The 25188-nt window shown below is 38.2% G+C and overlaps 1 protein-coding gene across 2 annotated transcripts in view; it reads left to right on the top strand.

Moving 5' to 3' along the window:
- The first annotated feature begins 7085 nt into the window (after positions 1-7085).
- LOC108714124 (probable C-mannosyltransferase DPY19L3) overlaps positions 7086-25188 on the top strand; it is a 29792-nt gene continuing 11689 nt past the window's right edge. The window contains exons 1-11 of one of the 2 annotated variants that reach the window (XM_018258037.2): positions 7086-7389; positions 11929-12071; positions 15149-15273; positions 16680-16770; positions 16997-17118; positions 18541-18686; positions 20171-20294; positions 21650-21784; positions 22477-22608; positions 23367-23468; positions 25049-25122. In XM_018258037.2, coding sequence (XP_018113526.1) covers positions 11969-12071; positions 15149-15273; positions 16680-16770; positions 16997-17118; positions 18541-18686; positions 20171-20294; positions 21650-21784; positions 22477-22608; positions 23367-23468; positions 25049-25122 — 1154 coding nt within the window. In that variant the 5' untranslated portion in view covers positions 7086-7389; positions 11929-11968. Of the gene's footprint in view, positions 7390-8370; positions 8478-11928; positions 12072-15148; positions 15274-16679; positions 16771-16996; positions 17119-18540; positions 18687-20170; positions 20295-21649; positions 21785-22476; positions 22609-23366; positions 23469-25048; positions 25123-25188 lie in introns of those variants that run through there. The other variant, XM_018258036.2, reaches the window with a different exon arrangement.

Genomic DNA, 25188 nt, shown 5'->3' with positions numbered 1-25188 from the left:
GATCAAACCCCCAGCCCCTGCTTTTACAATAAAATGTTAGCATGTACCTTTGTATACGTCTGTAGTTGTCATTGGGAAGACATAACATAAACTACACAGACCTGAACACACACTTACAATAAGTGTGCTATATATTTAGGAAGTGGTTGCCAAGCAAGATCCCATTCACACTGTACCAGACCCCACCCAATTTTATTCTTGAACCAACAAGTCTATTTTTTAGCTGTAATATTGATGTGGAGGCAGCCATCTCCGTGTATTTTGCCTGATCCTGAGCTCTGAGAAGGAGCCAGCACTTTTGAGACAGCTATTGTTTCTCCTCTTCCCATTTTATTATACCACAACCCGAGGTAGTGTTTGCATTGCCCCACCAAGTTGTACACATCGGAATAGCACCCATGCAGGAAAAAGCAGCGATTTTGCACTTTTAGCAATGCAAAAAAATCCTTCAGCACAGGTTTCAGATAGCTATCTGGATAACTACCCATTTTTCTGCAGATGCGCTGCTATGGAGGGGGGTTATATCACTCCAACTTGCAGTAAAGAGTGACTGAAGTGTGTCAGAGCACAAGTTACATGACCTGAGGACACCTGGGAAACTGACAATATGTCTAGCCACATTTCAAAATTAAAAGGATTTCAGTGCAGAATTCTGCTCGAGCAGCACTGTTAAAGGCAGTGTAAAGGCAAAAAAATAAAATCTGATTTTTCATTTTCTTTAATGAAAAAGAAACCTATCTCCAAAATGTCTATTGTTTTTATGAGAAACCTGACTGTATGAAGTGAGATTCTCCCTTGATTTACTTGCTCTGACTGTTGTTGATAAGAAATTTCAGGTCCCTAGCTGCATGGAAAGGATCATACTTTCAAACAGCAGGGGAGCCCCCACCTTACTTCCCAGCCTTGCAGAACTCAGCAGCTTTGTTTGTTTCCCTGTAGAGCAGCCGGCTACTGTGTAGAGATTTGTATCCACAGAAGTCAGAGCAGAGAAATGAAGGAGGAATTTCACTGCATACAGTCAGGTTTCTCATAAAAATGTATGGATTTATTATTGGGGATCAGTTTCTTTTTCAGTTAATAAAGTAAAAATATTTTATTTTTGCCTTTACATCCTCTTTAATGTTTCCAACTCCAGCTGCAGGGTCAAAGATCATGGAGCTAGATTTGGGATTCAGTTTGGAGTATTATTTTACTGCAACCACTGGTTCTACAGCAGGGCTGGAACTAGGGGTAGGCAGCGTAGGGACGTGCCTAGGGCGCAAAGCTTAGGGGGCGCCCAGCACGTACCTTTAACTGCTGCCTACCCCCGTCCGGTCTTCATTACTGTTCTTTCTGCGCATGCGCACACTCCTTTGAGACAGGAATGTGGCATGTGCGCACCTAAGTGAGAGTGGCGTGCGCTGTGACGCTTTTGTCAGCGTGCCTGCGCGCGCTCAGTGTGGGGGGCGACGTGGCAGGTCGGGTTGCCTGGGGCACCTGCCCAGGCTGGCAGGCCCTGTTCTGCAGAGTTGGAGAAAGCTTGTATTAAACAATACAAAAACGATAAAATCCACATTAGATTACATGACCACACAGGACCCAGTGCAGTCTGCATATTCAAATCTCGGATGTTCTCAAACAGCACACAATCCAAAACCTCAATTTATAATTATCAAAGCAAAGTTAAATGGTAAACCTAGGTTGAAAGGATGTTCATCCAAAAATAATAATCTTGGCATACTAGAGAAAAATTTATTTTTAAACAACTGTCCAGTATATATTACATTTTCAAGGATTTTAAAATGTATTTGTAAATGAAACTGTAATTGAAAGCTGTTATTCTCTGTCCTTAACTATTCACTTTTTGGTTTACCACACTAAAGAAACCATATCCGAAAAAAGCTGAACTCCAGGCATTTTCCACAATACCGTGCATGTTCTGTAATTCTCAGTGCTGCAAAGGAGAGTAACAAAAGCATGCTAGGCATTGAAGGACCTTTGTCTTGAATGGCAGACAACTGCTTTATGGTATTTTAGGGAGAATGAAGGGTGTAAACCACCTTGTGAACTTTTCAGCCCTGTTCCACACTTTACACCCAAAGTGCTAGTCACTCATGAGTGCATTGCCACCATGAGTACAAGTAGGGTTGCCCCCTGGCCGGTATTTTACCGGCCTGGCCAGTAAAAATGATGGTTGATCCCAATGTTATTAGTAGGAAGGCCGGTATTTTTTCCCAGAAAAGGTGGCAACCTTAAGTACAAGTGATATACTGTATTCATAACAGGCACATAAAAAAAAATACTGAAATGTTCCTTTCCTGAGACATAACATGGCAGTGGTCACTAATGGGTTAATACCCCATTGTCATGTGAGGACAGAATATCAAGCTTGATTATAAAACCACCACCCCTTGACTCCCACCTTGTCTTTGCTATCCTGTTGCTCCAAAATAATCTAAAATACACGAGAGGGATCGTGACCACTGCCATGTTACGTCTCAGGAAAATTTCGGTAAGTATTTTGCATAAAAATTTTCTCTTTTCCTGATTCTCAACAAAATAGATACCAAAACTTTGCAACCAAAATTAGCTTGAGCCGCTGAGAACACATCTATTTTGTAATGCTTGATAAAAGTATTAACGGAAGACCATGTAGCTGCATTGCGAATCTCTTCCGGAGTAGCCTGAGCATGGAATGCTCAAGACGCTGCAAAAGCTTTTGTAGAATGGGCCCTTATGGTTAATGGACTAGCCAATGCACTTAATGAGTAAGGCTTCTTGATGCATTCTTTGAGCCAATGAGCAAGAATGTTTTTAGATGCTTTCTTTCCTTTCTTTACACCTTCTGGGCAAATGAACAGTGTGTCTGATTTCATTAGAGCTTCTGTTCTGTTCAGATAACACTTCAGACACCTTACCACATCCAGATTCTGCCAAAGAGCTTGTTTCTCATTATGAGCTTCTTGAAAAAACATGGGCAACACTATAGATTGGTTAATATGAAATTCCGAAACTACTTTGGGTAAAAACTTGTCACTTCAGTTTCAACACTTTTCAGGAAAGATCGATATAAACCCTGTGGTCACCGATTATGCTTGTAATTCACTGATTCTTCTGGCTGATGTTACTGCCAATAAGAAAACAGTCTTAAATGGCACTTGTTGGGTTATCCCCAACCAAAGGTGCGGGCTAATAGAGGCAGGGAGGGAGCTCCCGGTGCAGGTAGTGTAGTGCTGGCGGGGGGCTTTTTTTTTTCTTTTTTAAAACTACTGTTATCCCCAACCAGAATGCGGGCTCTATTGGCCTGCACCTTTGGTTGGGGATAACATTTTTACCCAACAGGTGCCCTTTAAGCGTTAACATTTTTAGGGTAATTTCTTAAATGGGTTCAAATGGAGAATTCATTAAGCAATTTAAAACCAAAGGTAAATCCCATGGTGGAACCTTCTCTCTAATTTTAGGTTTTAGGACGGTGATTGACTGCTTGGCAGAATCTGATTACAAGAGGATCCATAGTCCACCGTATGCCTGGAAGTGCTGATAAGGCTGAGATTTGATTGTTTTAGAGTACTAGTTCCAAGCCTTGCTGTAAGAATTCCACTATCGTTTCTGCATTAGGTCTGAGAAAATCTTTGTCTTTATCTTTACACCAGTTATGGAACGTTTGCCATATTCTGTAGTAGGATTTTGAAGTGGACTCTTTCCTTGATGCCAGCAAAGTATCAATAGTGTTTTCTGAAAGCCCTCTTTCCGTCATTATCTGCCTTTCAACCACCATGCCGTCAAAGCTAGTTTTTGAAGTTGCGGTGATGACGTGGCCCCTGTGTCAGATGAAGAGCCAGAGGCAGCTTGAAAGGTTTCTCTAGGGCAGGGATCCCCAACCTTTTGAAGCCGTGAGCAACATTCAGAAGTAAAAGGAGTTGGGGAGCAACACTAGCATGAAAAATGTTCTTGGGGTACCAAATAAGTGCTGTGATTGGCCATTTGGTAGCCCCTATGTGGATTGTCAGCCTACATTGAGGCTCTGTTTGGCAGTGCACCTGGTTTTTATACAACCAAAACTTGCCTCCAAGCCCAGAATACAAAAATAAACACCTGCTTTGAGGCCACTGAGAGCAACATCCAAGGGGTTGGAGAGCAACATGTTGCTCACGAGCTACTGGTTGGGGACCACTGCTCTAGGGCCATAAGCTATGATCACATCCACACAATCCAACTGTATTTTTTTGATCACCTGAATTATGGCTAGCGGAGGGAACACGTAAGCAAGGGTAAAATCCAATTTCTTTAAAAAAACATCCAGAAAAAGAGCTCCCTTCTGAGGAAATCGGGAGCAGGAAGTTTCCAGTTTCTTGTTTTTTTTTTCTTCTGTAGCCATCAAATCTATTTGTGGCATACCCCATTTCTTGACTAATAGAAAAATATCTCTTGATCCAGTTCCCATTCACCTAGGTGAACTACCTGATGACTGAGAAAATGCTCAATCACATTCTGTTGACCTGGGATATAGACTGCAGTAATGTCGTTCAAGTGTCTTTCTTCCCAGTAAAGGATCTTCAACGTAAACTTGAGTAGTGTCTGGCTCCTTGTTCCTCCTTGTTTGGAAATATACTTCACCACTGTCTGATTGTCTGAAACTATTTTGACTGACTGCTGTGCCAGTTGACCTTGAAAGCAAAGAAGAGCTTGCCAAACTGCAGTTCTTTCCTGTTGGAGGACCATTTCCTCATGTCTTCCGTCCATACTCCCTGAGTGTAATGTCCCTCAAGGTGAGCTCCCCAGCCTTTTCCACTTGCATCGGTCGTAATCATTCTCCAGGCTGTTTCTTTTAGAGAAGGAAATCTAGTTGGAGAGTTCTGACATGGCTCCTTGCCCATTTGACAGCTTCCATGGTGGTCTGTATTCCCCTGAAGGTTTTTCGTGGAGGAATAGGATAGAGTAGATGCCTTGAAATCTTTCTTGTTTCTTCACTTTCTTGGTGATGTTTTTTTTCCAGCAATTCTATCAGTATATGTTTGAGTTGGTTTCTAATGGATGTAGTGACAGGGGATTTTGATCTGATATTTTTGAACACATTTTTTCAAACTTTTGCAAGATTCTTCTTCACCCATTGGTCTGAAATAGTTGTGGCCCATGCCTCTTGAAATGAGGACAACCTTCCTCCTATCACTGGAGGCAGGACCTGTGTACCTTCATGCTTGCTTCTTATCCCCTTTTTCGCCTCTTTTGGGGTTACGAAAGGAAGACCCCTGTCAAGAAGACTGGGTAAAGTTTATTCTTCCAGGTTTGTATTGTCTAGCTTCTTTAAAAGACTGTTTGTCTCTGAAAGATCTAAAAGCCCTCTTTCCCCTTTTTTCTTGTGGTAAGAAGCTTTTTCCAGCTGAAGCTTTGGAAATTATGTAATCTAATTTAGCTCCAAAAAGCAATTCCCCTAAGAAAGGAAGTTTGCTTATGTTTAGAAAGATTATCTGCCTGCCAATGTTTAAGCCATGGAGCTCTGTGGGCTGCAACTGTCAGACCCATGCTTTTAGCTGACCACTTTATTGCATCAAAAGATGCTTTCACAATGTATTTTGTAGCCACTTTAATTAATTGTAAATCTTCCAGCATAACTTCTCTGCTAGTTTTGTTGACCAGATTATCTAAATTATTCAGCCGTAGATTCATAGCTCTTGTCACAGAAGTAATGGCTACTGCTTGTATGCAAATAGCTCCCCCTACTGAATAGGCTTTTTTCAAGGTGTTGTCTTGCCTTCTCTCCATTATATTTTTGAGGGAAATACCTTCATCCACCGGTAAAGTTGTTTTCCGTGCTACTTGAGTATTGGCTTCACCCACCTTGGGGGCTTCCTCCCAACTCCTGCTTTCCTCCAGGTCAAACGGATAAATTTTGTTAATTTTTTTGGTGAAAAAGAATTTTTGATTGGGTTGCCCCACTCAGCTTTTTATCTCGTCTTTGACCACCGAATGGATTGGAGTGCCGCATTCAAAGGTTCCACCTTTTCCAAATCAAAATCATTATCCTTGTCAGGGACCTCTATAACTTCATCATCACTGTCAAACTCAGATCTCATTTCCCCGGAGCCAAGTCAGAGAGTACAGCACATACTTTTGCGGGTTTAGTTGAACTGAGTTATGCAGCCTTCATGGCACTTTCTGTTCCCTTAGAACAGTGATCCCCAACAATAGCTCGTGAGCAACATGTTGCTCTCCAACCCCTTGGATGTTGCTCCCAGTGGCCTCAAAGCAGGAGCTTATTTTTGAATTCCAGGCTTTGGGGCAAGATTTGGTTGTATAAAAACCAGGTGTGCTGCCAAACAGTGCTTTAATGTAGGTTAACAATCCACAAAGAGGCTACCAAATGGCCAATCACAACACTTATTTGGCACCCCAAGAACATTTTTCATGCTTGTGTTGCTCCCCAACTCCTTTTACTTCTGAATGTTGCTTACAGCTTCAAAAGGTTGGGGATCACTGCCATAGAAATAGCCTTTTGTACCCTGCCATCCATTTACCCCAAAATCACAGACATGCCCATTTGACCAATGGGATTGTGCTATCTCATAGTATTGGAGAACTACTTAGCAGTGCATTGTTGCAATAGAGATAAAGAATACCTAGTAAATGCTCCCCTTAGTTTTTTAGAACTAGCAGAGCAAATAGTTTTTAAGTGCATTTTTACATTTTGAAATAATTATGTTAAAAATGTATTTCTTTTGTGTATGTATAGTGGGACGTTCAGCCATATTGAATATAGAAAAAATTATTTCCAGACTGGCACACACTATAAAAAATGGACGGTCTGGAAATAATTTATAAACATGTTTCAGTGGATCATATGGCTTAAATTTATAAGGTTATAATTGAGAGACTATTCGTAGATTAGTGTATTATATAGTTAGCTAATGAAATGCCCAGTAGCACAGATTTTTTGTTGTTGGGGGTAGGCAGAAAGAATCGGAGGCTATGGACTGTGCAGCTGGTAAACTGTAAGACAAGAGAATAGTGTACAATGATGGGGGTTGGCATATAGTGATGGACAAGTAGGCGGAACCAAGAGCTGCAAGAGAGAGAGAGAGAGAATGATTTGCTTATTGTGGAGTAGGAGGGAGGGAGGGAGTTAGGGATAGAGGGCAAATTGACTCACAATTTTGTCAAAATAAAATAAAAAGGGGAACAAAACCTTGCTTGCTGAAAGTATTACTAAATGTGGAATCCAGATTACCTGTCTTTGCCAGGCGTCCGTCTCTGACAAGCAGAGAAAATCCTTCTGTTTCCACATTAAAGGAGTACTTACTGGGAATACAACCCCCCTTTTCAGGTCTGGGCCTGGCATGGTTGCCAGGGTGACTAGACAGCAGCGCAGTCATCACACACATTTTCTCTGAGCAGGATTCAGGAAATCAGACGGTGAGTAGGCCAGCATTGTGTCGTCCCTGCATCACATTGTCACCCACACTGCTTACATTCTCTTGTGTTATTCCAAGCACTGTCATTTGATTATTAGGAATGTGAAGGGGGTTTCATAGATTCCCTTTAATTGAACCTCTAAGTGCATGTGCTATTGTTAATGCTGCTCTCTGTAATAGCTTCTGAGCTACTCTGTGGTGTGTGCAGCTGAACTAATCACTAATCAGCACTAGATCATGTGCACTTTATAGGTGTCTCTTCTTAAGCGATAATCTGCTTGGGTTGGAAATGTAAATATAGACACATAACGTAAATATTTCAACTGCATCTTCAGCCCTGTTTATGTGTCCCATGCAGCTGGCAAGCAGGGCCTATGGAGAACTGGCAAATATAAGTGTGAGTGCTTGTGTTCTCACTCTTTTTGTGTGAGTGGTTGTGAGCTGTTTGATAACCATTTTCTGTACAGGTTGTCCCTAGGTTTGCAGTTTATGCACCTGGATAGTAACCATGATATCTGATGCAGTTTTTTAGTAAAAAGGACAAAAAGGCCCAAGATTTTTCTAGAAAAGTTGACAACCCAAAAGTCGTTATGGCTATAAAGGTGAAATTAGATTTAGAGTGTTGTACTATGCTTGCATCGGTGTACTAAATACAGATGTGCTCTACATCACGGAGCTTTCATTTGCACTTGGTGCACTAGACATACTGTATGGTAATGTGAGGTGTTTTTCCTTTTTACTTTATGCTGGTTCAGAGAAGTCAACTAACCCCATGTCTTTAGGGTAATGACTGATTGGACTGGGTGTCCTAGGCCCAACTTCAAGTGCCCCCTCCTGATGTCCAGCCCTGCATAGCATAATCTTTACCTCCTCCTGAACTTACAGCTGTGATTGGGCAAGAAGGGGTGAGGGAGGAGACCTGAGTCAGTAGGCCCATGAGGGCCAGGGCCAACCAGGTTTTTTTTTCCTGGTGATCTGCCAGCCCACTAGCCCAACCCTGCATTTCTGATGCCTCTGGGTTTATTTACTAACAGTGCAAAGGACTAAATTCGGCACAGAACTGAGCATGCATCAGCACTATTCAAAAAGGTACATACCCACATATATGCTCCTATATGCACCACTTTATGCTGCTCTAATGCCTGAACTGACGCAACAAAGCACTGCGTATCTTGACAGCGCTATATAAATAAATGATGATGATAACAAAGCCCAAGAATTACCATCAGCCTGGAGTCTGGACGTAGCAGTAATTCCAGCAGGAGTTCGCTTAGGTTTGGTTAATAGCTACTCAGGCCCGGATTTGTGGGAAGGTCACAAAAGGCCTAGGGTGGCAAGATTTTAGGAAGGCCGGTATTTTTTTCCAGAAAAGGTGGCAACCCTAGTCCCAGGACTGTTTGGCTTAGGAGCTCCCACATCATAAATCCAAGCCTGCTGACATACATATTAAAAGTCTGTGCAGGATAAGTGGCACTGTTTGTCCCAAATGCAGTAGAAAAAAACTTTACACAGATGGAGAATTCTATAAATAATAATTACCAAAATCAGATCCTAATTTTTATAAATTGGTGCATCTTGCTTGACGCTGCTTAGTGGCTGCTCCCCTGCTTATACTGGAATACATTGGAAAATATACTGAAGTTTAAAAAAAACGTTTATTTTGCACATTGTACTGTGTCTCTAAATGAGCACCAGGCCCGGACTGGCAATCTGTGGGTTGTGGCAAATGGCAGAGGTGCTGCTATAAGGTGCCATAGAAAGTCACTATTTAGTGAGCTGGTGTGACCTGATTAGGCCGTTATGTGACCTGATTAGGCCTATTTTAATTCTCAGTCCAGACCTGATGAGCACTCTTACATCATAATCCTACATAGACTGAAAAGTAATTTATTATGCTTTACACTCATTATCACAGTAATGACATGGAATTAATGGGCGTGTCTATTTTTGTATTGCAAAATCCTATTGCCCTAGCAGCTGTTACTAACAGACTGTTTGAATGGGAAAGCAGAATAGCAGGTCTACAAGCTAGAAGCACCGGCCCCCAGTTTCGTCTTTGGTTTGAAAGAGACTCCTCCATTCAGTTAACGTAAAAACTAAGAATTTCCCCTCCATCCCTAGCTACTGCAGCTTCCTCTATTCCTGGTGTTGTGAGCCAATCACACTCCCTCTAGTAGCTTTCGGTCCCGCCCACTATCTGCCTCGGCAAATCACAGTTTGTCTTGGAATGTACTGATCTGTAGTCGTTCTGTGTTCCGTTGCTGGGATGTAAAATTCATGTTCGCAGACTCCACTGCCCTTAATATTAGCCTATGCCGAATGTGTGATATGCGTCACAAAGAGTCCCGTAATTCTCTGTGTGTGCTCTTTTGCTCTCTTGTGTGCGTTACGGTAATAAACATGCAAATACATGGGGTGTTTGTGTTACAACTTCCTGGGCCCCCTTACAGCTATTGCTTGGTTTGTAGATGGCAAATAGCAGCTTCTCATGATAATAGAATTAAAGCAGAAAAGTTAATTAAATGTGCTTAGTAATCAGGATGGTGTATTTAGATCTGGTCACTTGCTGTGGAACTTGCATCAGCTTTTAACAGAAAAAGGATGAATTCCACCTCAGGAAGCGAATTTTAACAGTGTAAAAAAGTTGTTGCTCACAATGAAAGGAAATGTGATTCCATTCCAAGCAGCTTTCTTTTTTTACCCTAGAATTCTTTCTGTCTTAAAGTTATTTGTAAATGACATGTCAGTTGAAAGCCCTAAATCCTGTCTCTGGTTCTGACTGTTCAAACAGTGTAGCAGAAGTCAGTTCTCCTGGGTCAGGTGGCTTTTGCTGCATTGTTTCAGGAGTCAGAACCAGTAATGCAGATATTGTAAACAGAGATACTTCTTTTATTAGCAATTACATTTACAAAAAACTTTTAAAGCCACTGAAACACTTTAAGGGTCTGGCCACAGAAGCAGATTCGGGGAGATTAGTCGCCCCAGCGAAAAATCTCCTCTTCTTCGGGGCGACAATTTCCCCAAACTGCCTTCCCCCTGCCGGCTAAAATGAAAATTGCCTGCAGCAATGCACACACGGCGCTTCGTTTTCCAAAGTCGCCCGAAGTGCATTGCCGCAGGCAATTTTAATTTTAGCAGGGGGAAGGTAGTTCGGGGAGATTGTCGCCCCAAAGAAGAGGAGATTTGCCGCTGGGGCAACTAATCTCCCCGAATCTGCTCATGTGGCCAGACCCTAATGTATATTGGACCTGAACAGTAATACTATTCCAGTTGCTAAAAATAATAAAGGTGGTTTCAGCCTTAGTACAAACAGTAGGGTTCACACATCATTAATACTTGCTTTCCTTCTTATTAAATGCACTGCCAGGTACCCACTGGATCAGAAGGCTCCCAAAAATTCTAAATAAACAGGGACTCTATGGAAATGTATATTTTAAGCACAATATATTGCAGTCTTTCATAGCGACTGTGAGTTTCCTTCTTAATTAGTCATCAAGGAAAAAGCTGTGCAAACTTTGGCTGTATTTTAATAGCACAAGGGAAAAGATTCAATGGAAAAAGTTTTTAAAGGGGTGGCATATCCCCTGTCAACATCAATTCAATAAATAGGGCTTGAATAGGGCTTGCGTTGAACATACTTTTGCCTATTGTTATAATCATGAAAAATCTATGGTTTATGTTAAGCTAAACATAACACTGTAAAAGCTACTCCATGGTTGGTCCTTGCGAGGTAGATAATTAGATTACCAGCGTACAAATAATACACCTGTATAATAGACACTGCAAACAAAACAGTCATGACAAAGGTTGATCGGGGGGGAGGGGTAGTTTACTGGTAATCAAATTATTTAGCTTGCAATGACCAGATGTGGAGTAGCTTCAGTTTCCCTGTTTTCTTCAAGGACTAACAAATAAACATTTTTTTTACATGATTTGTATGCAAAACATATGTTTGGCAGAAGCCCTGTTCATTGACTCAAGTTGCAAAGGGGTAAAATGCACTTTTAAAAGCTGTTTCTGTTAACAGTTTTCCAGCATTCGTTTCGTGAGTTCAAGAATTTCCTGCCCTCTGCCTCAACCTAGGTCTCCTGCCTCCTGGGACCAAAGTATCTGAATATTTTATAGACAAGCATCTGACCCTCTGTTGATGTCATAGACAGACAGGGACATTGTTTGATGTCACCAGCAGGGCAAGACCATGCATGATGTTAGGCCTGAAACCTGTCTGTGACCCACTGCTAATTTTTTGTCAGCCCAGAATCACCCAACCATTGCGTTCCAATAAAAGGTAGCTATGGGCAACGCATAAGCCAGACTTAGAAGAACAAACTATCCACATCAAGGATGTCACCCTGTTGCTTTTAGGCTTGCAGTTCTACAACAGTTGTAGGGCCAGTGACTAGAAACCCTTGATTTGAACACTTCACATTTGTAACAGTCACTACAAAGTGTATTAATATGCAATTATTTTAGAATCAGAAAAAGTCTCTACCTTCTAGCAGAATGTGGTGATATGTTTGTTTTTTGTTTACTCTTACAGAAATCAAATTGAAGAATACTATTTAAGATTTCTTCATACAATGACTACTGTACGGCAAAGAAAGAGAACAAATGCTTCTGAGCAAAATCAGATTAACTCACACACTGAGAAAAATACAAAGCCAAACATCAAAGAGATTTCTGGTAAGCAGCAGTGCAGATTCATGCATCAATCTGAAAAGCATGCTGTGATATGGATGTAAAGTCATAAGGCTGGCTGGCATGCAAGCTTTAAGAAACAATATGTTATGTGAGAGCTGCATTCTGGTATCATACATTATGTACAACTAGTCCATCACTTCTCTTTTGTTTGGGTTTAAAGCACCAGCAGAGGGTGGCTAAAACAGCTGTCAGGTGCATCATGGCTGGTACTTTGTACTTTCTGTGTGTGCATATGTCCTGACCAACTAGCTTACATACTATGGGGCAGATTTATCAAGGGTCGAATTTCGAAGTGGAAAATACTTTGAAATTCGACCATCGAATAAAATCCTCCGACATTCGAAGTCCGAGGATTTTATTCATCATACGATCGTATTCTGATCGTACGATTGTACTCCGATCGTATTTCGAATCGTATGTTTCGAACGATTTTATTCAAATTTTTTCATTCAAAACTCAAAAACGTAGAAATATGCTCTAGCAGGTCCCCATAGGCTAACATAGCACTTCGGCAGGTTTAAGTTGGCGAAGTATTGAAGTCGAAGTTTTTTTAAAGAGACAGAGATTATGATATTGTTGAATAGTCGAACGATTTTTACTTCGAATCGAAGTCAATTCGAAGTCGTAGTATCCTATTCGATGGTTGAAGTATCCAAAAAATTACTTCGAACTTTTTTTTACTTAGAAAATTCCCTCGAATTCACTTCGACCCTTAAATCTGCCCCTATGTATTGGGTTAAAGGCCACGGTGCCAAGCAGTTATGCTTAACCCTCTAATTGGTCTCAAATTCACTTATTCATAATGCATTTATTTTGTTTGTCACTAAGGCCAATGGTAGTTTTTTCTTACGGAGTATTTACACCATGGAAGAACAGCCAATCTACAGCCTTCTGCATCTCTTATATTCATGGACAAGCACTGAATCAGCCTCTTAGTGAACACAGAGAAAATGGATATTGGTGCCAAAATGGACACTTAAGCACTACTACGCCAATATGTACTCTATGGGGCTAATTTATTAACCCGCCAATTTTTTGCATAGGGTTTTCTGATGCCAAAAATCCGTAAAAGTTGCGGGGGGAAAAGTGCGTCTTTTTCAGGATTTATTATGCAACAAAACTGCGACAATTCCAAATAAGGAAATACTCCAGCTAAATCCTGTCGAAAACATGTAGAAGTCAATGGCAGATGTCTCTTTAGAGCCAGAAGATCTTTCTTTGATACATGGTTTTAGAGGTTTTCAGTTATTTTTGAGGCTGCCGTTGTTCGAAATTATGACAAAAGTCGTAATTATTGTGCGACAACTCGAAAACTTTTTTTATTTGGATTTTTTAATAAATGTCATGACATTCGTGGTTTAAGAGAAAGTGAGTTTAGTCATGGTTTCAAAACACTCTAAAATCTGACCTTTGATAACTAGTCCTCCATTAGTGATGTGCGGGTCGAAAAAAACTCAAACTGCACCTGACTCAACCTGAACCCGCCCGTACCCGCCTCCTCCCTTCTATATATAGACCTGCAGGGCTGGATTTACATAGTGGGTGCCCCTAGGCCCACTGCCATTCGCCGCCCCTGTTCCCTCCCCTTTATTCGTGCAAATTTTCATCATCTGGACCGGAGCAATGGGGATTGGCGCATGGGAAATTTAAAAAATGATTGTATCTCCAGCGCATCCCCACTGTTTTTGAACCAATGTGGGTGAGGTTGGGCAGCATGCTGCCCCCCTAAAATCCTGCTGCCCTAAGCCTGGGCCTAGGTGGCCTTTCCACAAATCCGGGCCTGTAGACCTGCGCTGCCCTGCCCCACCAATGATGTCACAAAAGGGGTGGGGAAAGCTCAAGAGTATTAAAAAGGATGCAGGAAGCTGGCAGTGTAAGGTCACAGGCGAGGAGAGCAGGAAGAAGAGCTCAACCCACGACCTGCAAAGGGTATGCTGAGGTCGGGTATCAGCTGACCTGCACATCACTAGCCTCCACGTGTTTATTAACAAGCCAGCTCCCTACATATCAGTGAACACATAATTGGTGCGAAAGGCAGCAGATCGGCTTTTCATTACTATTAAAGTGGTTGTTCACCTTGAAATTGACTTTTAGTTTGATGTAGGTAGTGATATTCTGAGACAGTAATTTTTTATGGTTTTTCAGTTAAATTAGCTTTGTTCAGCAGCTCTCCAGTTTGGTATTTCAGCCCTAGCAACCAGACAGTGGTTTGAGTAAGACATTAAAATAAGTATAGGAGGGGGCTGAATAGGAAGATAAGTAATAAAAAGTAACAATAACAATACAATTGTTGCCTCGCAGAGCAATAGTTTTTTTGCCTGCTGGGGTCAGTGACCCCTATTTGAAATAAGTAGAAGAGGAAGGTAAATAACTCAAAAACTATAAAGAATAAATAATGAAGATCAATTAGAAAGTTGCTAGGAGTATAGAATTCTATAACAGGGGTGTCCAAAAGGTAGATCTTAGCCTTAGCTGGTGATCAGTAGATCTCAAGACATTGTCAACAAACAGCTTGTCTAAATCACCCTCCTATTTCATGTTTTTCATTCAGATATTTATTATGTTACAGTTACAAAAGAAATAGTTATTAGTTAATTATAGCAATATACATTTTACCATGAATCAATATTTAAGTAATATATATATATATATATATATATATATATATATATATATATATATATATATATATATATATATATATATATATATATATATATATGCTAACAAAGGTTTTATGGATGTAGATCATAATTGGAATTGGAAGTCATGACTTAAAGTAGACTTTGCATTAGTAAGGTATGGACACTCCTGTTCTATAACATACCAAAAGTTAATGTAAAGGTGAACGACCCCTTTAATACTCCAGAGGAGAAAATGACCTGTCTGCCATTGCCCTAATGAATTGTAAACTGACTTATAAAGATCATTTTGCTTCTGTTTTACTGTTTTCATTATTAATGTGTTTTATCTATTAAAAAATTAAAGTTTCAATATAATTTTAAATATGTAAATGTTATTATATTTAAAATGCATTTCATGTGTCTGTTTGTATGCAGGTCCAACAACATGGAAAATTCTCAGTCAGTTTATTGGAATAATGATGGCTGTAGTTCTTGGGCTCTTAACAACATATTATGTTGCTATACTACATGAAAATGATTTATGGTTCTCCAATATTAAGGTATGAAACTACAACATGTTCATTTAGGAAGACTACAAGTAGTATACAATAATTTCAGAGTACTCTTAATGTTATGCCTCAGATATTATGATTTATAAAATACAAGTAACCTGCTTTTAAAACATAAAAAAAATCTATTCCTTTTTACCTATTTCCCTCTTTTCTATTCCTAATAAATGTTGGGCCCCAGGTGTCTTTTTCCTTCCTATGAATCATATAACGTGCTGTTTAGCAGATTTAAATTGCTAATACTCCAGAAACCATAAAAATAAAACATATATGTAAACTGCAAATGTTCTCAGAGGACCACTCTGTATTAGTTTAAATCAGTTAATTTGCTTGGTCTTATAAGAGTAGCTTGGTGACATCACTGCCTTTGTCCCCAGGAGGCTCAGAGTGCTTGCTTTAAAGGGGATCTAAACCCAAAACCTGAATAGATGCAAACTTGGTTAGAGTGTTTTTCTGAGCACTTTTGTAATGAACATTCATTTTAGCAGTTTCTGATATTTCCATTTTTAGAGTTCTAATAGCAGGCTTTTTGGGTCGACTGAAAGTCTGAACGAGTCAGATTAAAAGAATTGTTTACCTTCTAAACACTTTTTCAGTTTATTTTTGACTGTTTTTTAATATTAAGGTTTTTCATCTTCTCTCGTCTCCCTAGAGCAGCTCTGGGAGGGGGGACATCGACTGAGCAATATGTTTTAATTCGTACATTTGATAGTTGAAGCATTTCGTATCTTTGTCCCTACTGAGCATAATCCTGGGTTTCAGACCTGTTCAGTGTTTCAGGCTTGCCTGCTCATCACTGATGCTAGCATTCCACAGATACGGCTAAGAAATTTATCAACTAATGTAGCAAATTGTAATAGTTTGGATTATGAACCTACTAATCTGCAGGACTGGAACACCAGAAACAGGAAAATTAAACTTTAAACCTCAATTTTAGAAAAACAAAAACTAGAAAGTAACTGAAAAAACTCTTTATTTGTGGTGTATTAAAATAAATAAAAGTAGAAAGATGTTTGGAAGGTAAAGTGTGTTGGCAGTAACAGACAGATTTATCAAAAATCATATTGGCATCTTTCCTCGGTTTTATAAAAAAACAAGGTGATTAAACAGGAACATGAATACTCACACAAGTGTTTTTTAAAGATATAGAAGTCAATTGAAACATTCTCTAACAACTTTATTCACTTATTCATATTCCTAGTTAATTAAAATATTTGAGTTTTTCCAGCCAGCAAAACCAGCCTTTTGGGTTTATTTATTGTTTAAATGATTTTGTAGTAGACTTAAGGAATGAAGATCCAGATTATGGAAAGATCCGTTGTCCGGAAAACCCCAGGTCCCGAGCATTCTGGATAATATGTCCCAAACCTATACTAACAAGAAATTATGTTTTTCAGGAAGTGGAAAGGGAGATCTCTTTCAGGACAGAGTGTGGCTTATATTATTCATACTATAAACAAATGCTTTATGCCCCAACTTTCAAACAGGGTAAGTGTCCCAATCGTGTTAATGAGCATAAACCAAATATAACTTCTGAATTAATGCGATATAGTTGAATCAGCCTTTAGTTCCTCTTTAACTTTAGTTAAGGTAAATGTAAGGTAACATACCATATGAGCAATATCATATAACATTTTTACTTGGCAGCAAACAGAAACAGAAATGTATTTTTCTATACCCTAACAATAGCATTTCCTTTTACTATCTTATTTAGGCATTACTGATTTAATTTATGACAATAAAACAGAATCTATGAGAACAATTAATATTCTAGAGAGAATGAATGTGTACCAGGAGGTTGTCCTTGCCGTCATTTACAAATACCTGCCTTTTTGGGTAAGTATTTTCAGCCACAGGCATTCAGATGCTAACTATGGAAACAGTAGTTTTGTTATTTGTACCAATGTAAGCACTAACATTAGTTTAAAGCTCAGTTCATCATTTAACAATGCAAAAATACACCCTCTTTATTGAATTTAATAAATATTACAGGCAGCAGTATCCCATGAGTGTAGAGGGAATCATTTGCAACAGGAAATGGGAAAACACAATATACTTATAAACTTATACTGTATATGTTGTGTGGGTTAGGCTCTTGGGATCATTGTCATTTTCCTTTAACAATGAACTCAAACATGATAGAAGGCCCATTACTAGCATATGTGCAAAATGGCACTAGTGCTTTTGCCAGTAGAAATTAGCTTTAAACAATTTACTGCAAGTTACACATACAAACAGAGTTTTCATGTAATTTGGCACATTTTGTTTTTGGGTTTAGACATATACAAAGCACATTGTTATTTCTTACACTTTATTATGACAAATCTTTCAGTTGGGTAGTTACATCATGGAAATCGGACTCTGGCTCAACTAGAGCAGGTTATCCCTCAGCAGTTTAAGGGATTGTAAACCCTAACATTATTTTAAAAAAAATTTAAGCAGCTTTCCATATACATTCATTACACATTTTGCATGTTATTTGGTAATGTGCAGTATACACATTCTGTCTCCTGATGTTAATTAATGAACTCAATGAAAGTTGTTTAGCATGACTACTTCTTAGGCAAAATTTTATTTTGGCTTTACATCCACTTAACAGATTTCTGCAATGCTATGGGGAGACGATGGGAGGCAGGTGCTAAATCCTTAGACTGAGACCTACAGTATAAGAAACAATATAAGAACTGTTTTTTGATTGCTCTTTTGAAAACATTGCATAAAATGTAAAACTCTACAACAGTATAAGGTAGATAGGCCTTGCAGTACTTAGTTTGATTCAAACCTGGGGACTATTTGCAAGGTCCTTGTATATTTTCCTTTTGTCTAGATGGCTATACTCTGGCTTCTCTGGTTTACCTCCCAAACATACCGGCAGTTTCATTGGCTCCTGATGAAATTGACCCTGGTGTATGACTTTGATAGCTTCCTTAGTCAGGGACCAATGTCAGTGATGAACAATGTATGTAAAGCATTGCAGAAATGGGTCAGTACTTTTCAAACAAAGAATCATTAATCTTTAATGAAAAAAAACCTCTTAAAAAAACTTTCCGGCAGATGCACCCTTTATTTCAAAGTGTCGATTTCACAGTTATATTTCAAAGTATTAGTAAGTAATGGCCAAAGACCATCTCAAACTAACCTAAGACATCACTATTTCACAAATTCTATTGAATGCTTCTATCCATCTTTAACAAATCTCTTTAGGTTTTATATCTAGGCAAATTTTTTTATATAACACAAGATATCTTATTCTTACAGAATTATTTGGAGCCAGTTTACTTCTACATTTACACTCTGTTTGGGCTTCAAACCTTGTATGTAACTGCTCTCTACATTAGCAGCTGGTTGCTCAGCAAAACATGGCTTTCTGGGTTACTAACAGCATTATGGTATATTGTTAACAGGTAAGCAAAGTGTCACAGCTCTCAATCTATGGTTGATGTGACACACTTGCGTATAACAAGCATGCAGGAAGAATTGCGTATGCATGTGACTGAACATGGCTGTCCTCATCATGAACTTGTGTGGGAAGCTTAGTGTTTGCAGGGGGCAATTAAAACAAACAATTGTTTCCCCCAACGAGAGAACCCACCCAAACTTTTTTGACAGTGGGTGTACCGTATATACTCGAGTATAAGCCGAGTTTTTCAGCCCCCAAAATATGCTGAAAAACTCTACCTCGGCTTATACTCGGGGAAAGCGCAAAAACGGTCACCAGCGTCTAAGAATAGTCGCCGGCGTCCATGAATAGTCTCCAAGAATAGTCGCTGGCATCCAAGAATAGTCTCCAAGAATAGTCGCCGGCATCCAAGAATGGTCGCCGGCGTCCAAAAACGACATGCTGGCACCTCCAATGGGAGCAGAAACCCTCAATTTTTTGATTGAAACTTACCAGAAGCTGCTGCATTTCTCACCCTAGGTTTATACTCGAGTCAATAAGCTTTCCCAGTTTTTGGAGGTAAAATTAGGTATCTCGGCTTATACTCGGGACGGCTTATGGTAAATATTTTTTATCTTGCATAAGACCTTTGAGTGCTCGAGTAATTCATTTTATATATAAATATATACCAAAAACAAACATTAAGTATAGTGCTTTCATGTCCATATGCAAAAAGGACTCTGTGTCTTGAGTCCAACTTCTTCCTCCCAAGGGGCACCATTTTTTGTTTCATTGGAAAATTAGTATATACTTATAAATGGATAATACTATTTCATTGAATGAATGGGATGTTGCATGTTTTTTTTACAATGTGCCAAATAGTTTAAATCAACAAAACAACAAACAGCACTTTTCTGAGACTAGTTAATTACAAATTACACCAAATTACACCATTTAATCTGAAATGTAACATTGCCTTTAGCACTGAAAATACATTGCATTGTAATGGTTTCATTATTTAAATAAACATTTAAAGAACTTTTATATAACTTATTTGGAATAGCTAGATATTTGCCGTTAATGAATCGTTTAATTGGAAGTATCATGAGAAATTAAATTAGGATTTCTTAGCTTGAGCTAAGAGGCGCATACTTTATCTAAATGCAGTCAGCCATATAAAATACAAGAATAGGCAGCAGAAAGGTGCATGCAATAGTATATATTACTGTGTGGATGAAACAATTAAACTCCAAATTATTCACGGCATGATTTTTTTGTGGGTTGAGATTTGGTTATATTTTTCTATTACTGTGTTTCTTCATGACAGTCTTCTTTTGAAAGTAGTTGGCTCTTTTTTGTAATCAAACACATTAATTTAACAATGAATGCTGGTGCAGATAATACAGATGAAGGATTATTCAAAGAACGTAAAGAGCCACTTGCAAGAAAATACCTCAACAAAAAAAGTTTGAAAACACTTTTGACCTACTTCTGTGTTATATCTTTCAGGGTTGATACTACAAGAGTTGAGTTTACAATTCCTTTAAGAGAGAATTGGGCACTACCATTTTTTGCTGTTCAAATAGCAGGAATTACCTATTTGCTCAGACCTGATTTAACAGCTCTTAGGGAAGTAAGTACAAGAGAAATGATTGAAAATAATTGAAAAAGATATTGAAAACATGTTGGACTTTAAACGTTATAAGTTGCTTTCATTCCCAAATGTCTATTTGTTTGCATTCATTTGAAGTGGTGCTGTCATCATTTGAACCTGCGTCTAAAATAATAAAGAGTAATGGGCTTATTTGTCAAAAATTTAATAGTGAGTTTACTTCAAATAAACTCGCAATTTAATAAAACTTGAATGTTTGCTTATTTATTGAAAAATCCAAATATAAGAACCTCGATTGAATACAATCGTGGAAAAAACCTTGAATACCTTGATATCATGAGCCTTCAAGATAAAAAAAAACCTCAAAATTGTGAGTTTGCATGCTTGAACTTTTGGGGGAAAAATCAAATAATCAAAGCAACACAGCAATCAGAGCTGCATTCCAACAATGTAGAGTCACATTAGTCAGAAGAAGACTGGACATAATTTGTTGTCATGGAATTCCCTTGGCCTGTTGGGGAAAGTTTCCAAAGTGCAAACTGAGCAGACAAACCCTAGTGTAAGAGGTAGATTAGAGATTGAAAAGTATTGACTGTAACTACTGAATATTCTAACAGAAACAACAAAATCGACATTTATGCTGCATAAAGTTTTAAAATGTTAGCAAAGTTAGAGAACAAAGTTTCACCTTAAAGAAATGGTATAGTATAAAAAATAAAATCTGGGTAAATAGATAGGCTGTGCAAAATAAAAAATGTTTCTAATATAGTTAGTTAGCCAAAAATGTAATGTATAAAGACTGGAGTAACTGGATGTGTAACATAATAGCCAGAACACTACTTCCTGCTTTTCAGCTCTCTTGGTTTCCACTGATTGGTTACCAGGCAGTAACCAATCAGTGACTTGAGAGGGGGCACATGGGTCATAACTGTTGCTTTTGAATCTGAGTGGCTTGCTGAGAATAAATTACAAACTCACTGAACAGTTATGTCCCATGTGGCCCCCCTTCAAGTCGCTGACAAACTCAGAGTTAGAGAGCTGAAAAGCAGGAAGTAGTGTTCTGGCTATTATGTTACACATCCAGCCACTCCAGTCTTTATACATTACATTTTTGGCTAACTAACTATATTAGAAACATTTTTTATTTTGCACAGTCTATCTATTTACCCAGTTTTTATTTTTACACTGAACTGTTCCTTTAAAAGTAATGGGCAAGTGACGCTCATACAGGGGATGTTTTTTGAATTGTTAGATTCCAAGCCAGGACTTTAAAATACACAATTTATGGACAGCAAGAACATCTTTGTGAACATTTCATATCTCCAACTTGGTTGTCTTATATCTGACTTTCATTATTGTGTTTCTTGCTTATGCAGAGAATGGCCTTTATTGTGGTCTTTATTTCAACATTCATCTTTAGCATTACTTGGCAGTTCAACCAGTTTGTTTTGCTACTCCAAGCAGTTGTCCTGTTTGCTCTTGATTGTGCGGACATGATTCCCACTATAAAGGTAAGTTCTGAACAAAGGTGAATCAGACATTTTGTAAAGTATAAGAGAAACTAACCTATTGCACTTTAATGAATCCTGCTGGTTGACTGAGAAATGTAACTGTATGGATAACTACACTGATGCAATTAAGCACCTATGTTTGTAAATCAGACCCATAGATATATTTCTATTTTGAGAAAATCAATTACAAATGTAAATACCAGACCTACGGACATAAATAGTATATGCATTATATAAGTAATTATCCAAGAAAAAATAAAAAGGATGAATAGGCACACTCTTATTCTTCTCATCAACTTTGAATACAAGTATCAATCATCAATCTTGCCCTGTATGCATTTCTTCCAAGCTGAACTGGGGACATGGATATACTTGTTATGATTGGGTATAAGTGTGGAGGGCTGGCAATTGAAATTCCATATATGTTCACATCTACAATAAAATGCATCAATGAGCAAATATTACTATTTATCAGGACTTCAACCTGCTGAAAAACATTTGTATCTGCACAGCTATAAAACTGAACGTACCTCTCTTTCTCTCATATACATATGCATGTTTATATATCTTAATCCTGTTGTAACTAGAACAAAATCTATTTAACAGTTTAACTCTCAGATTATTTAGGATTATAGTCAGAACAAGTTGTTTAAAGTTGGGTTTAACATGTGTTAACGGTTTCTGTATTGCAGGTAGCAAAACTGTACCTGATACAAGTTACTTGCCTGCTGGCGGTTTGTGTGCTGCAGTTTAATAATACCATGATTCTGGGATCCCTTGTGCTCAGCTTTGTTATTGCAGCAATGCTAGTTAGAAGACTTCAGGTAACAAGCACTACATACAGAATTAATATTATTATTATTATTATTATTATTATTATTAAGGCTACATATCGGCTTTAAGAGTAATACTAAGCAGATTGTACTGTGACATTTTTATCATACCATAAACCATGCATTTGTTCAGTATTTTACCTAATTATTCATTATTATTATTATTAACATGTATTTATATAGCGCCAACATATTGCATAGCACTGTAAAGTAAATGTGATTATACAACTACATCACAGGAATTACATATATAGAATATATGGAGTAACAAACATCACAATCAATACCGGTATAAAAGGTGAGGAAGGCCCTATGCATAGGCATACAGTCTAAAGGGAAGGGAGTAATAAACAAGGTGCGGGAGTGGGCAAGATCGAATTAAGTGGGTGAGAAATGCGGTATTGTATGCGGTGTTGCGTTTGGTAGTTAAGAAGAGTGAGGGTAGGCTTCTCGAAAGAAGTGCGTTTTCAGAGATTTTTTGAAAGCAGAAAGGTTGGGAGAAAGTCGGACAGACCGTGGGAGAGCGTTCCAGAGGAGGGGTACAGCCCTTGCAAAGTCGTAATGCGAGCATGTGAGGAGGTAATGAGAGAAGAGTTGAGTAGCAGGTCATTCATAGACATTTAATGCAAGACTGAAGTATTATTGCCACCCTTTGGCTAAGGAAGAAACCCCATATTTATATAGGTATTAATGCTTGAATTATTGTTATTTGAAAACTGTACTGTATAATGAATAACTTTTTTTTTCAGAGAAACCTAAAAAGGGGAGATCTTCTGAAGAGACTTTGTAATCTCACCATTCATATACTCTTGGTTCTCTTTTTGACTTGGTGCATAAATACAACAATTAAGGTATGTTAGTTTTAACATAATTGGATACCTAAGATCAGGGTAGTCTGAATGGAGGCCTATAGCTGGTTCCTGTGTTATTAAACATTAATATCTATATTTAAAACAAAGTTTTATGTCTTGCATTTTTCATTTTGGCCACAAGATGGCCCTTAGAGTGTACAGAGTTGGTATGAAGTCTTGTAAAGAACATCAGGTTGCCCAGTGAGTCTCTAGGCCTCATTTACAATTCCCCTGGAAGCAATTGCTGGTACTCTAATGGGTGCAAATTTGTGTTTTATAAAAAAGTGCGAAAATAGCAGATTCTGCCTGATTTTTGCACTTTGTACCCTACCTTCCTATTTGTATGAGCCCTAAATTGTTGAAACTGGATTAATTTACAAATTAAGTTTTAAGCAAGTGGGGCAGACAGTTGTGTGTGTAGATTATGTACACTTGTGTGTGTAGATTATATGGGATGGGCAGGTCTGAAACTATGTTTGGCATATTGAACTCCATATACACACCTAAAAAGCCATCTTGTGGCCATATTGGAACATGCAATCTAGTGCCAACACCCGAAGCATTATATAGCTAATATAAAAAGCTCCGGGAAAAAAGATGAAAATTAGTTTTTTACTTCTCTTGTGGTTCATAGATTGCGTTAATGGAAGGGATGTACCATATTTAAACAGGTCGATCATAGATAGATAGATATATAATACATTTATTAGATACTGCTCCACTACAATGATAAGCCCCATTAAGTGTCAAGTGTGTAAATAAATTCGTTGTGTAGGACAAATCCAAGGCAGTAGACTTTGACTGCAATTTTCTTTATTGAGGAGTGATTACACACTCAATAAAGATAATTGCAGTCAAAATCTACTGCCTTGGATTTGTCCTACACAAATTTATTATGCCCTTTTTGGGATATCAGCACAGGATATCTAGAGGCACAAGCTATTAAAAGCAATTGGTGAGCTACACTTACTCTTTAGCCCATTAAGTGTTAAGCCTTTCTATATCTGAAATCTTATTAGCATCTGTTGTTCTTTAGAACCAGGCATGATGGCGAAACCTAAATTCTGCCAAAATTCATCAGTATATTGGATGATTTTTGGACAGACATAATATAGTATAGATACTAAACTCTATAGTTAGTATAGGTATGGGTATATAGAATTTAATTAAAAGTAGGGAGGGGTGTGCGGATGGATGCTGGGTTTTCATTTGGAGGGGTTGGACTTGATAGACTTTGTCTTTTTTCAACCCGATTTAACTATGTAACTATGTAATTACATTATATTGTGCTGTAGAATTACCAGTGGTATGAATACCCAAACTGAGGGACTGCCAACAATGTTTTTATGTATTGGTAACATTTTAACAACAGTGGGACTAAGATAACCTAATTTTAGACTGCAAACAAGGAAAGAACAAACACATGATTTTGGATAACTTATGTACTATATGGCATATGGAGAAAAAAAAATTATTATGATCAAATAATTTTTTTTTGTTTTTATCTTGTTTTGTTGATAAAATATTTGCAGGACTTACAAATATGTAGTGTATTGAATCATTTTATTCTTATTCAACAGAAATTGCTTAACCTGCAGTCTGATGAACATATTTTCAAATTTATTCAAGCTAAAATTGGTTTTGAGAAAACAAGGTAAATCTTCTGTTAATGTATACTTTAATTTTACTGTAATTTGCATGTCTATACTGATGGTATAAG

This window comes from Xenopus laevis, chromosome 4L (genome assembly GCF_017654675.1).
Source record: "Xenopus laevis strain J_2021 chromosome 4L, Xenopus_laevis_v10.1, whole genome shotgun sequence".
Taxonomy (NCBI): domain Eukaryota; kingdom Metazoa; phylum Chordata; class Amphibia; order Anura; family Pipidae; genus Xenopus; species Xenopus laevis.
Note: the sequence above shows the minus strand (reverse complement) of the source record. Positions and strands in the feature narration are given on the sequence as shown.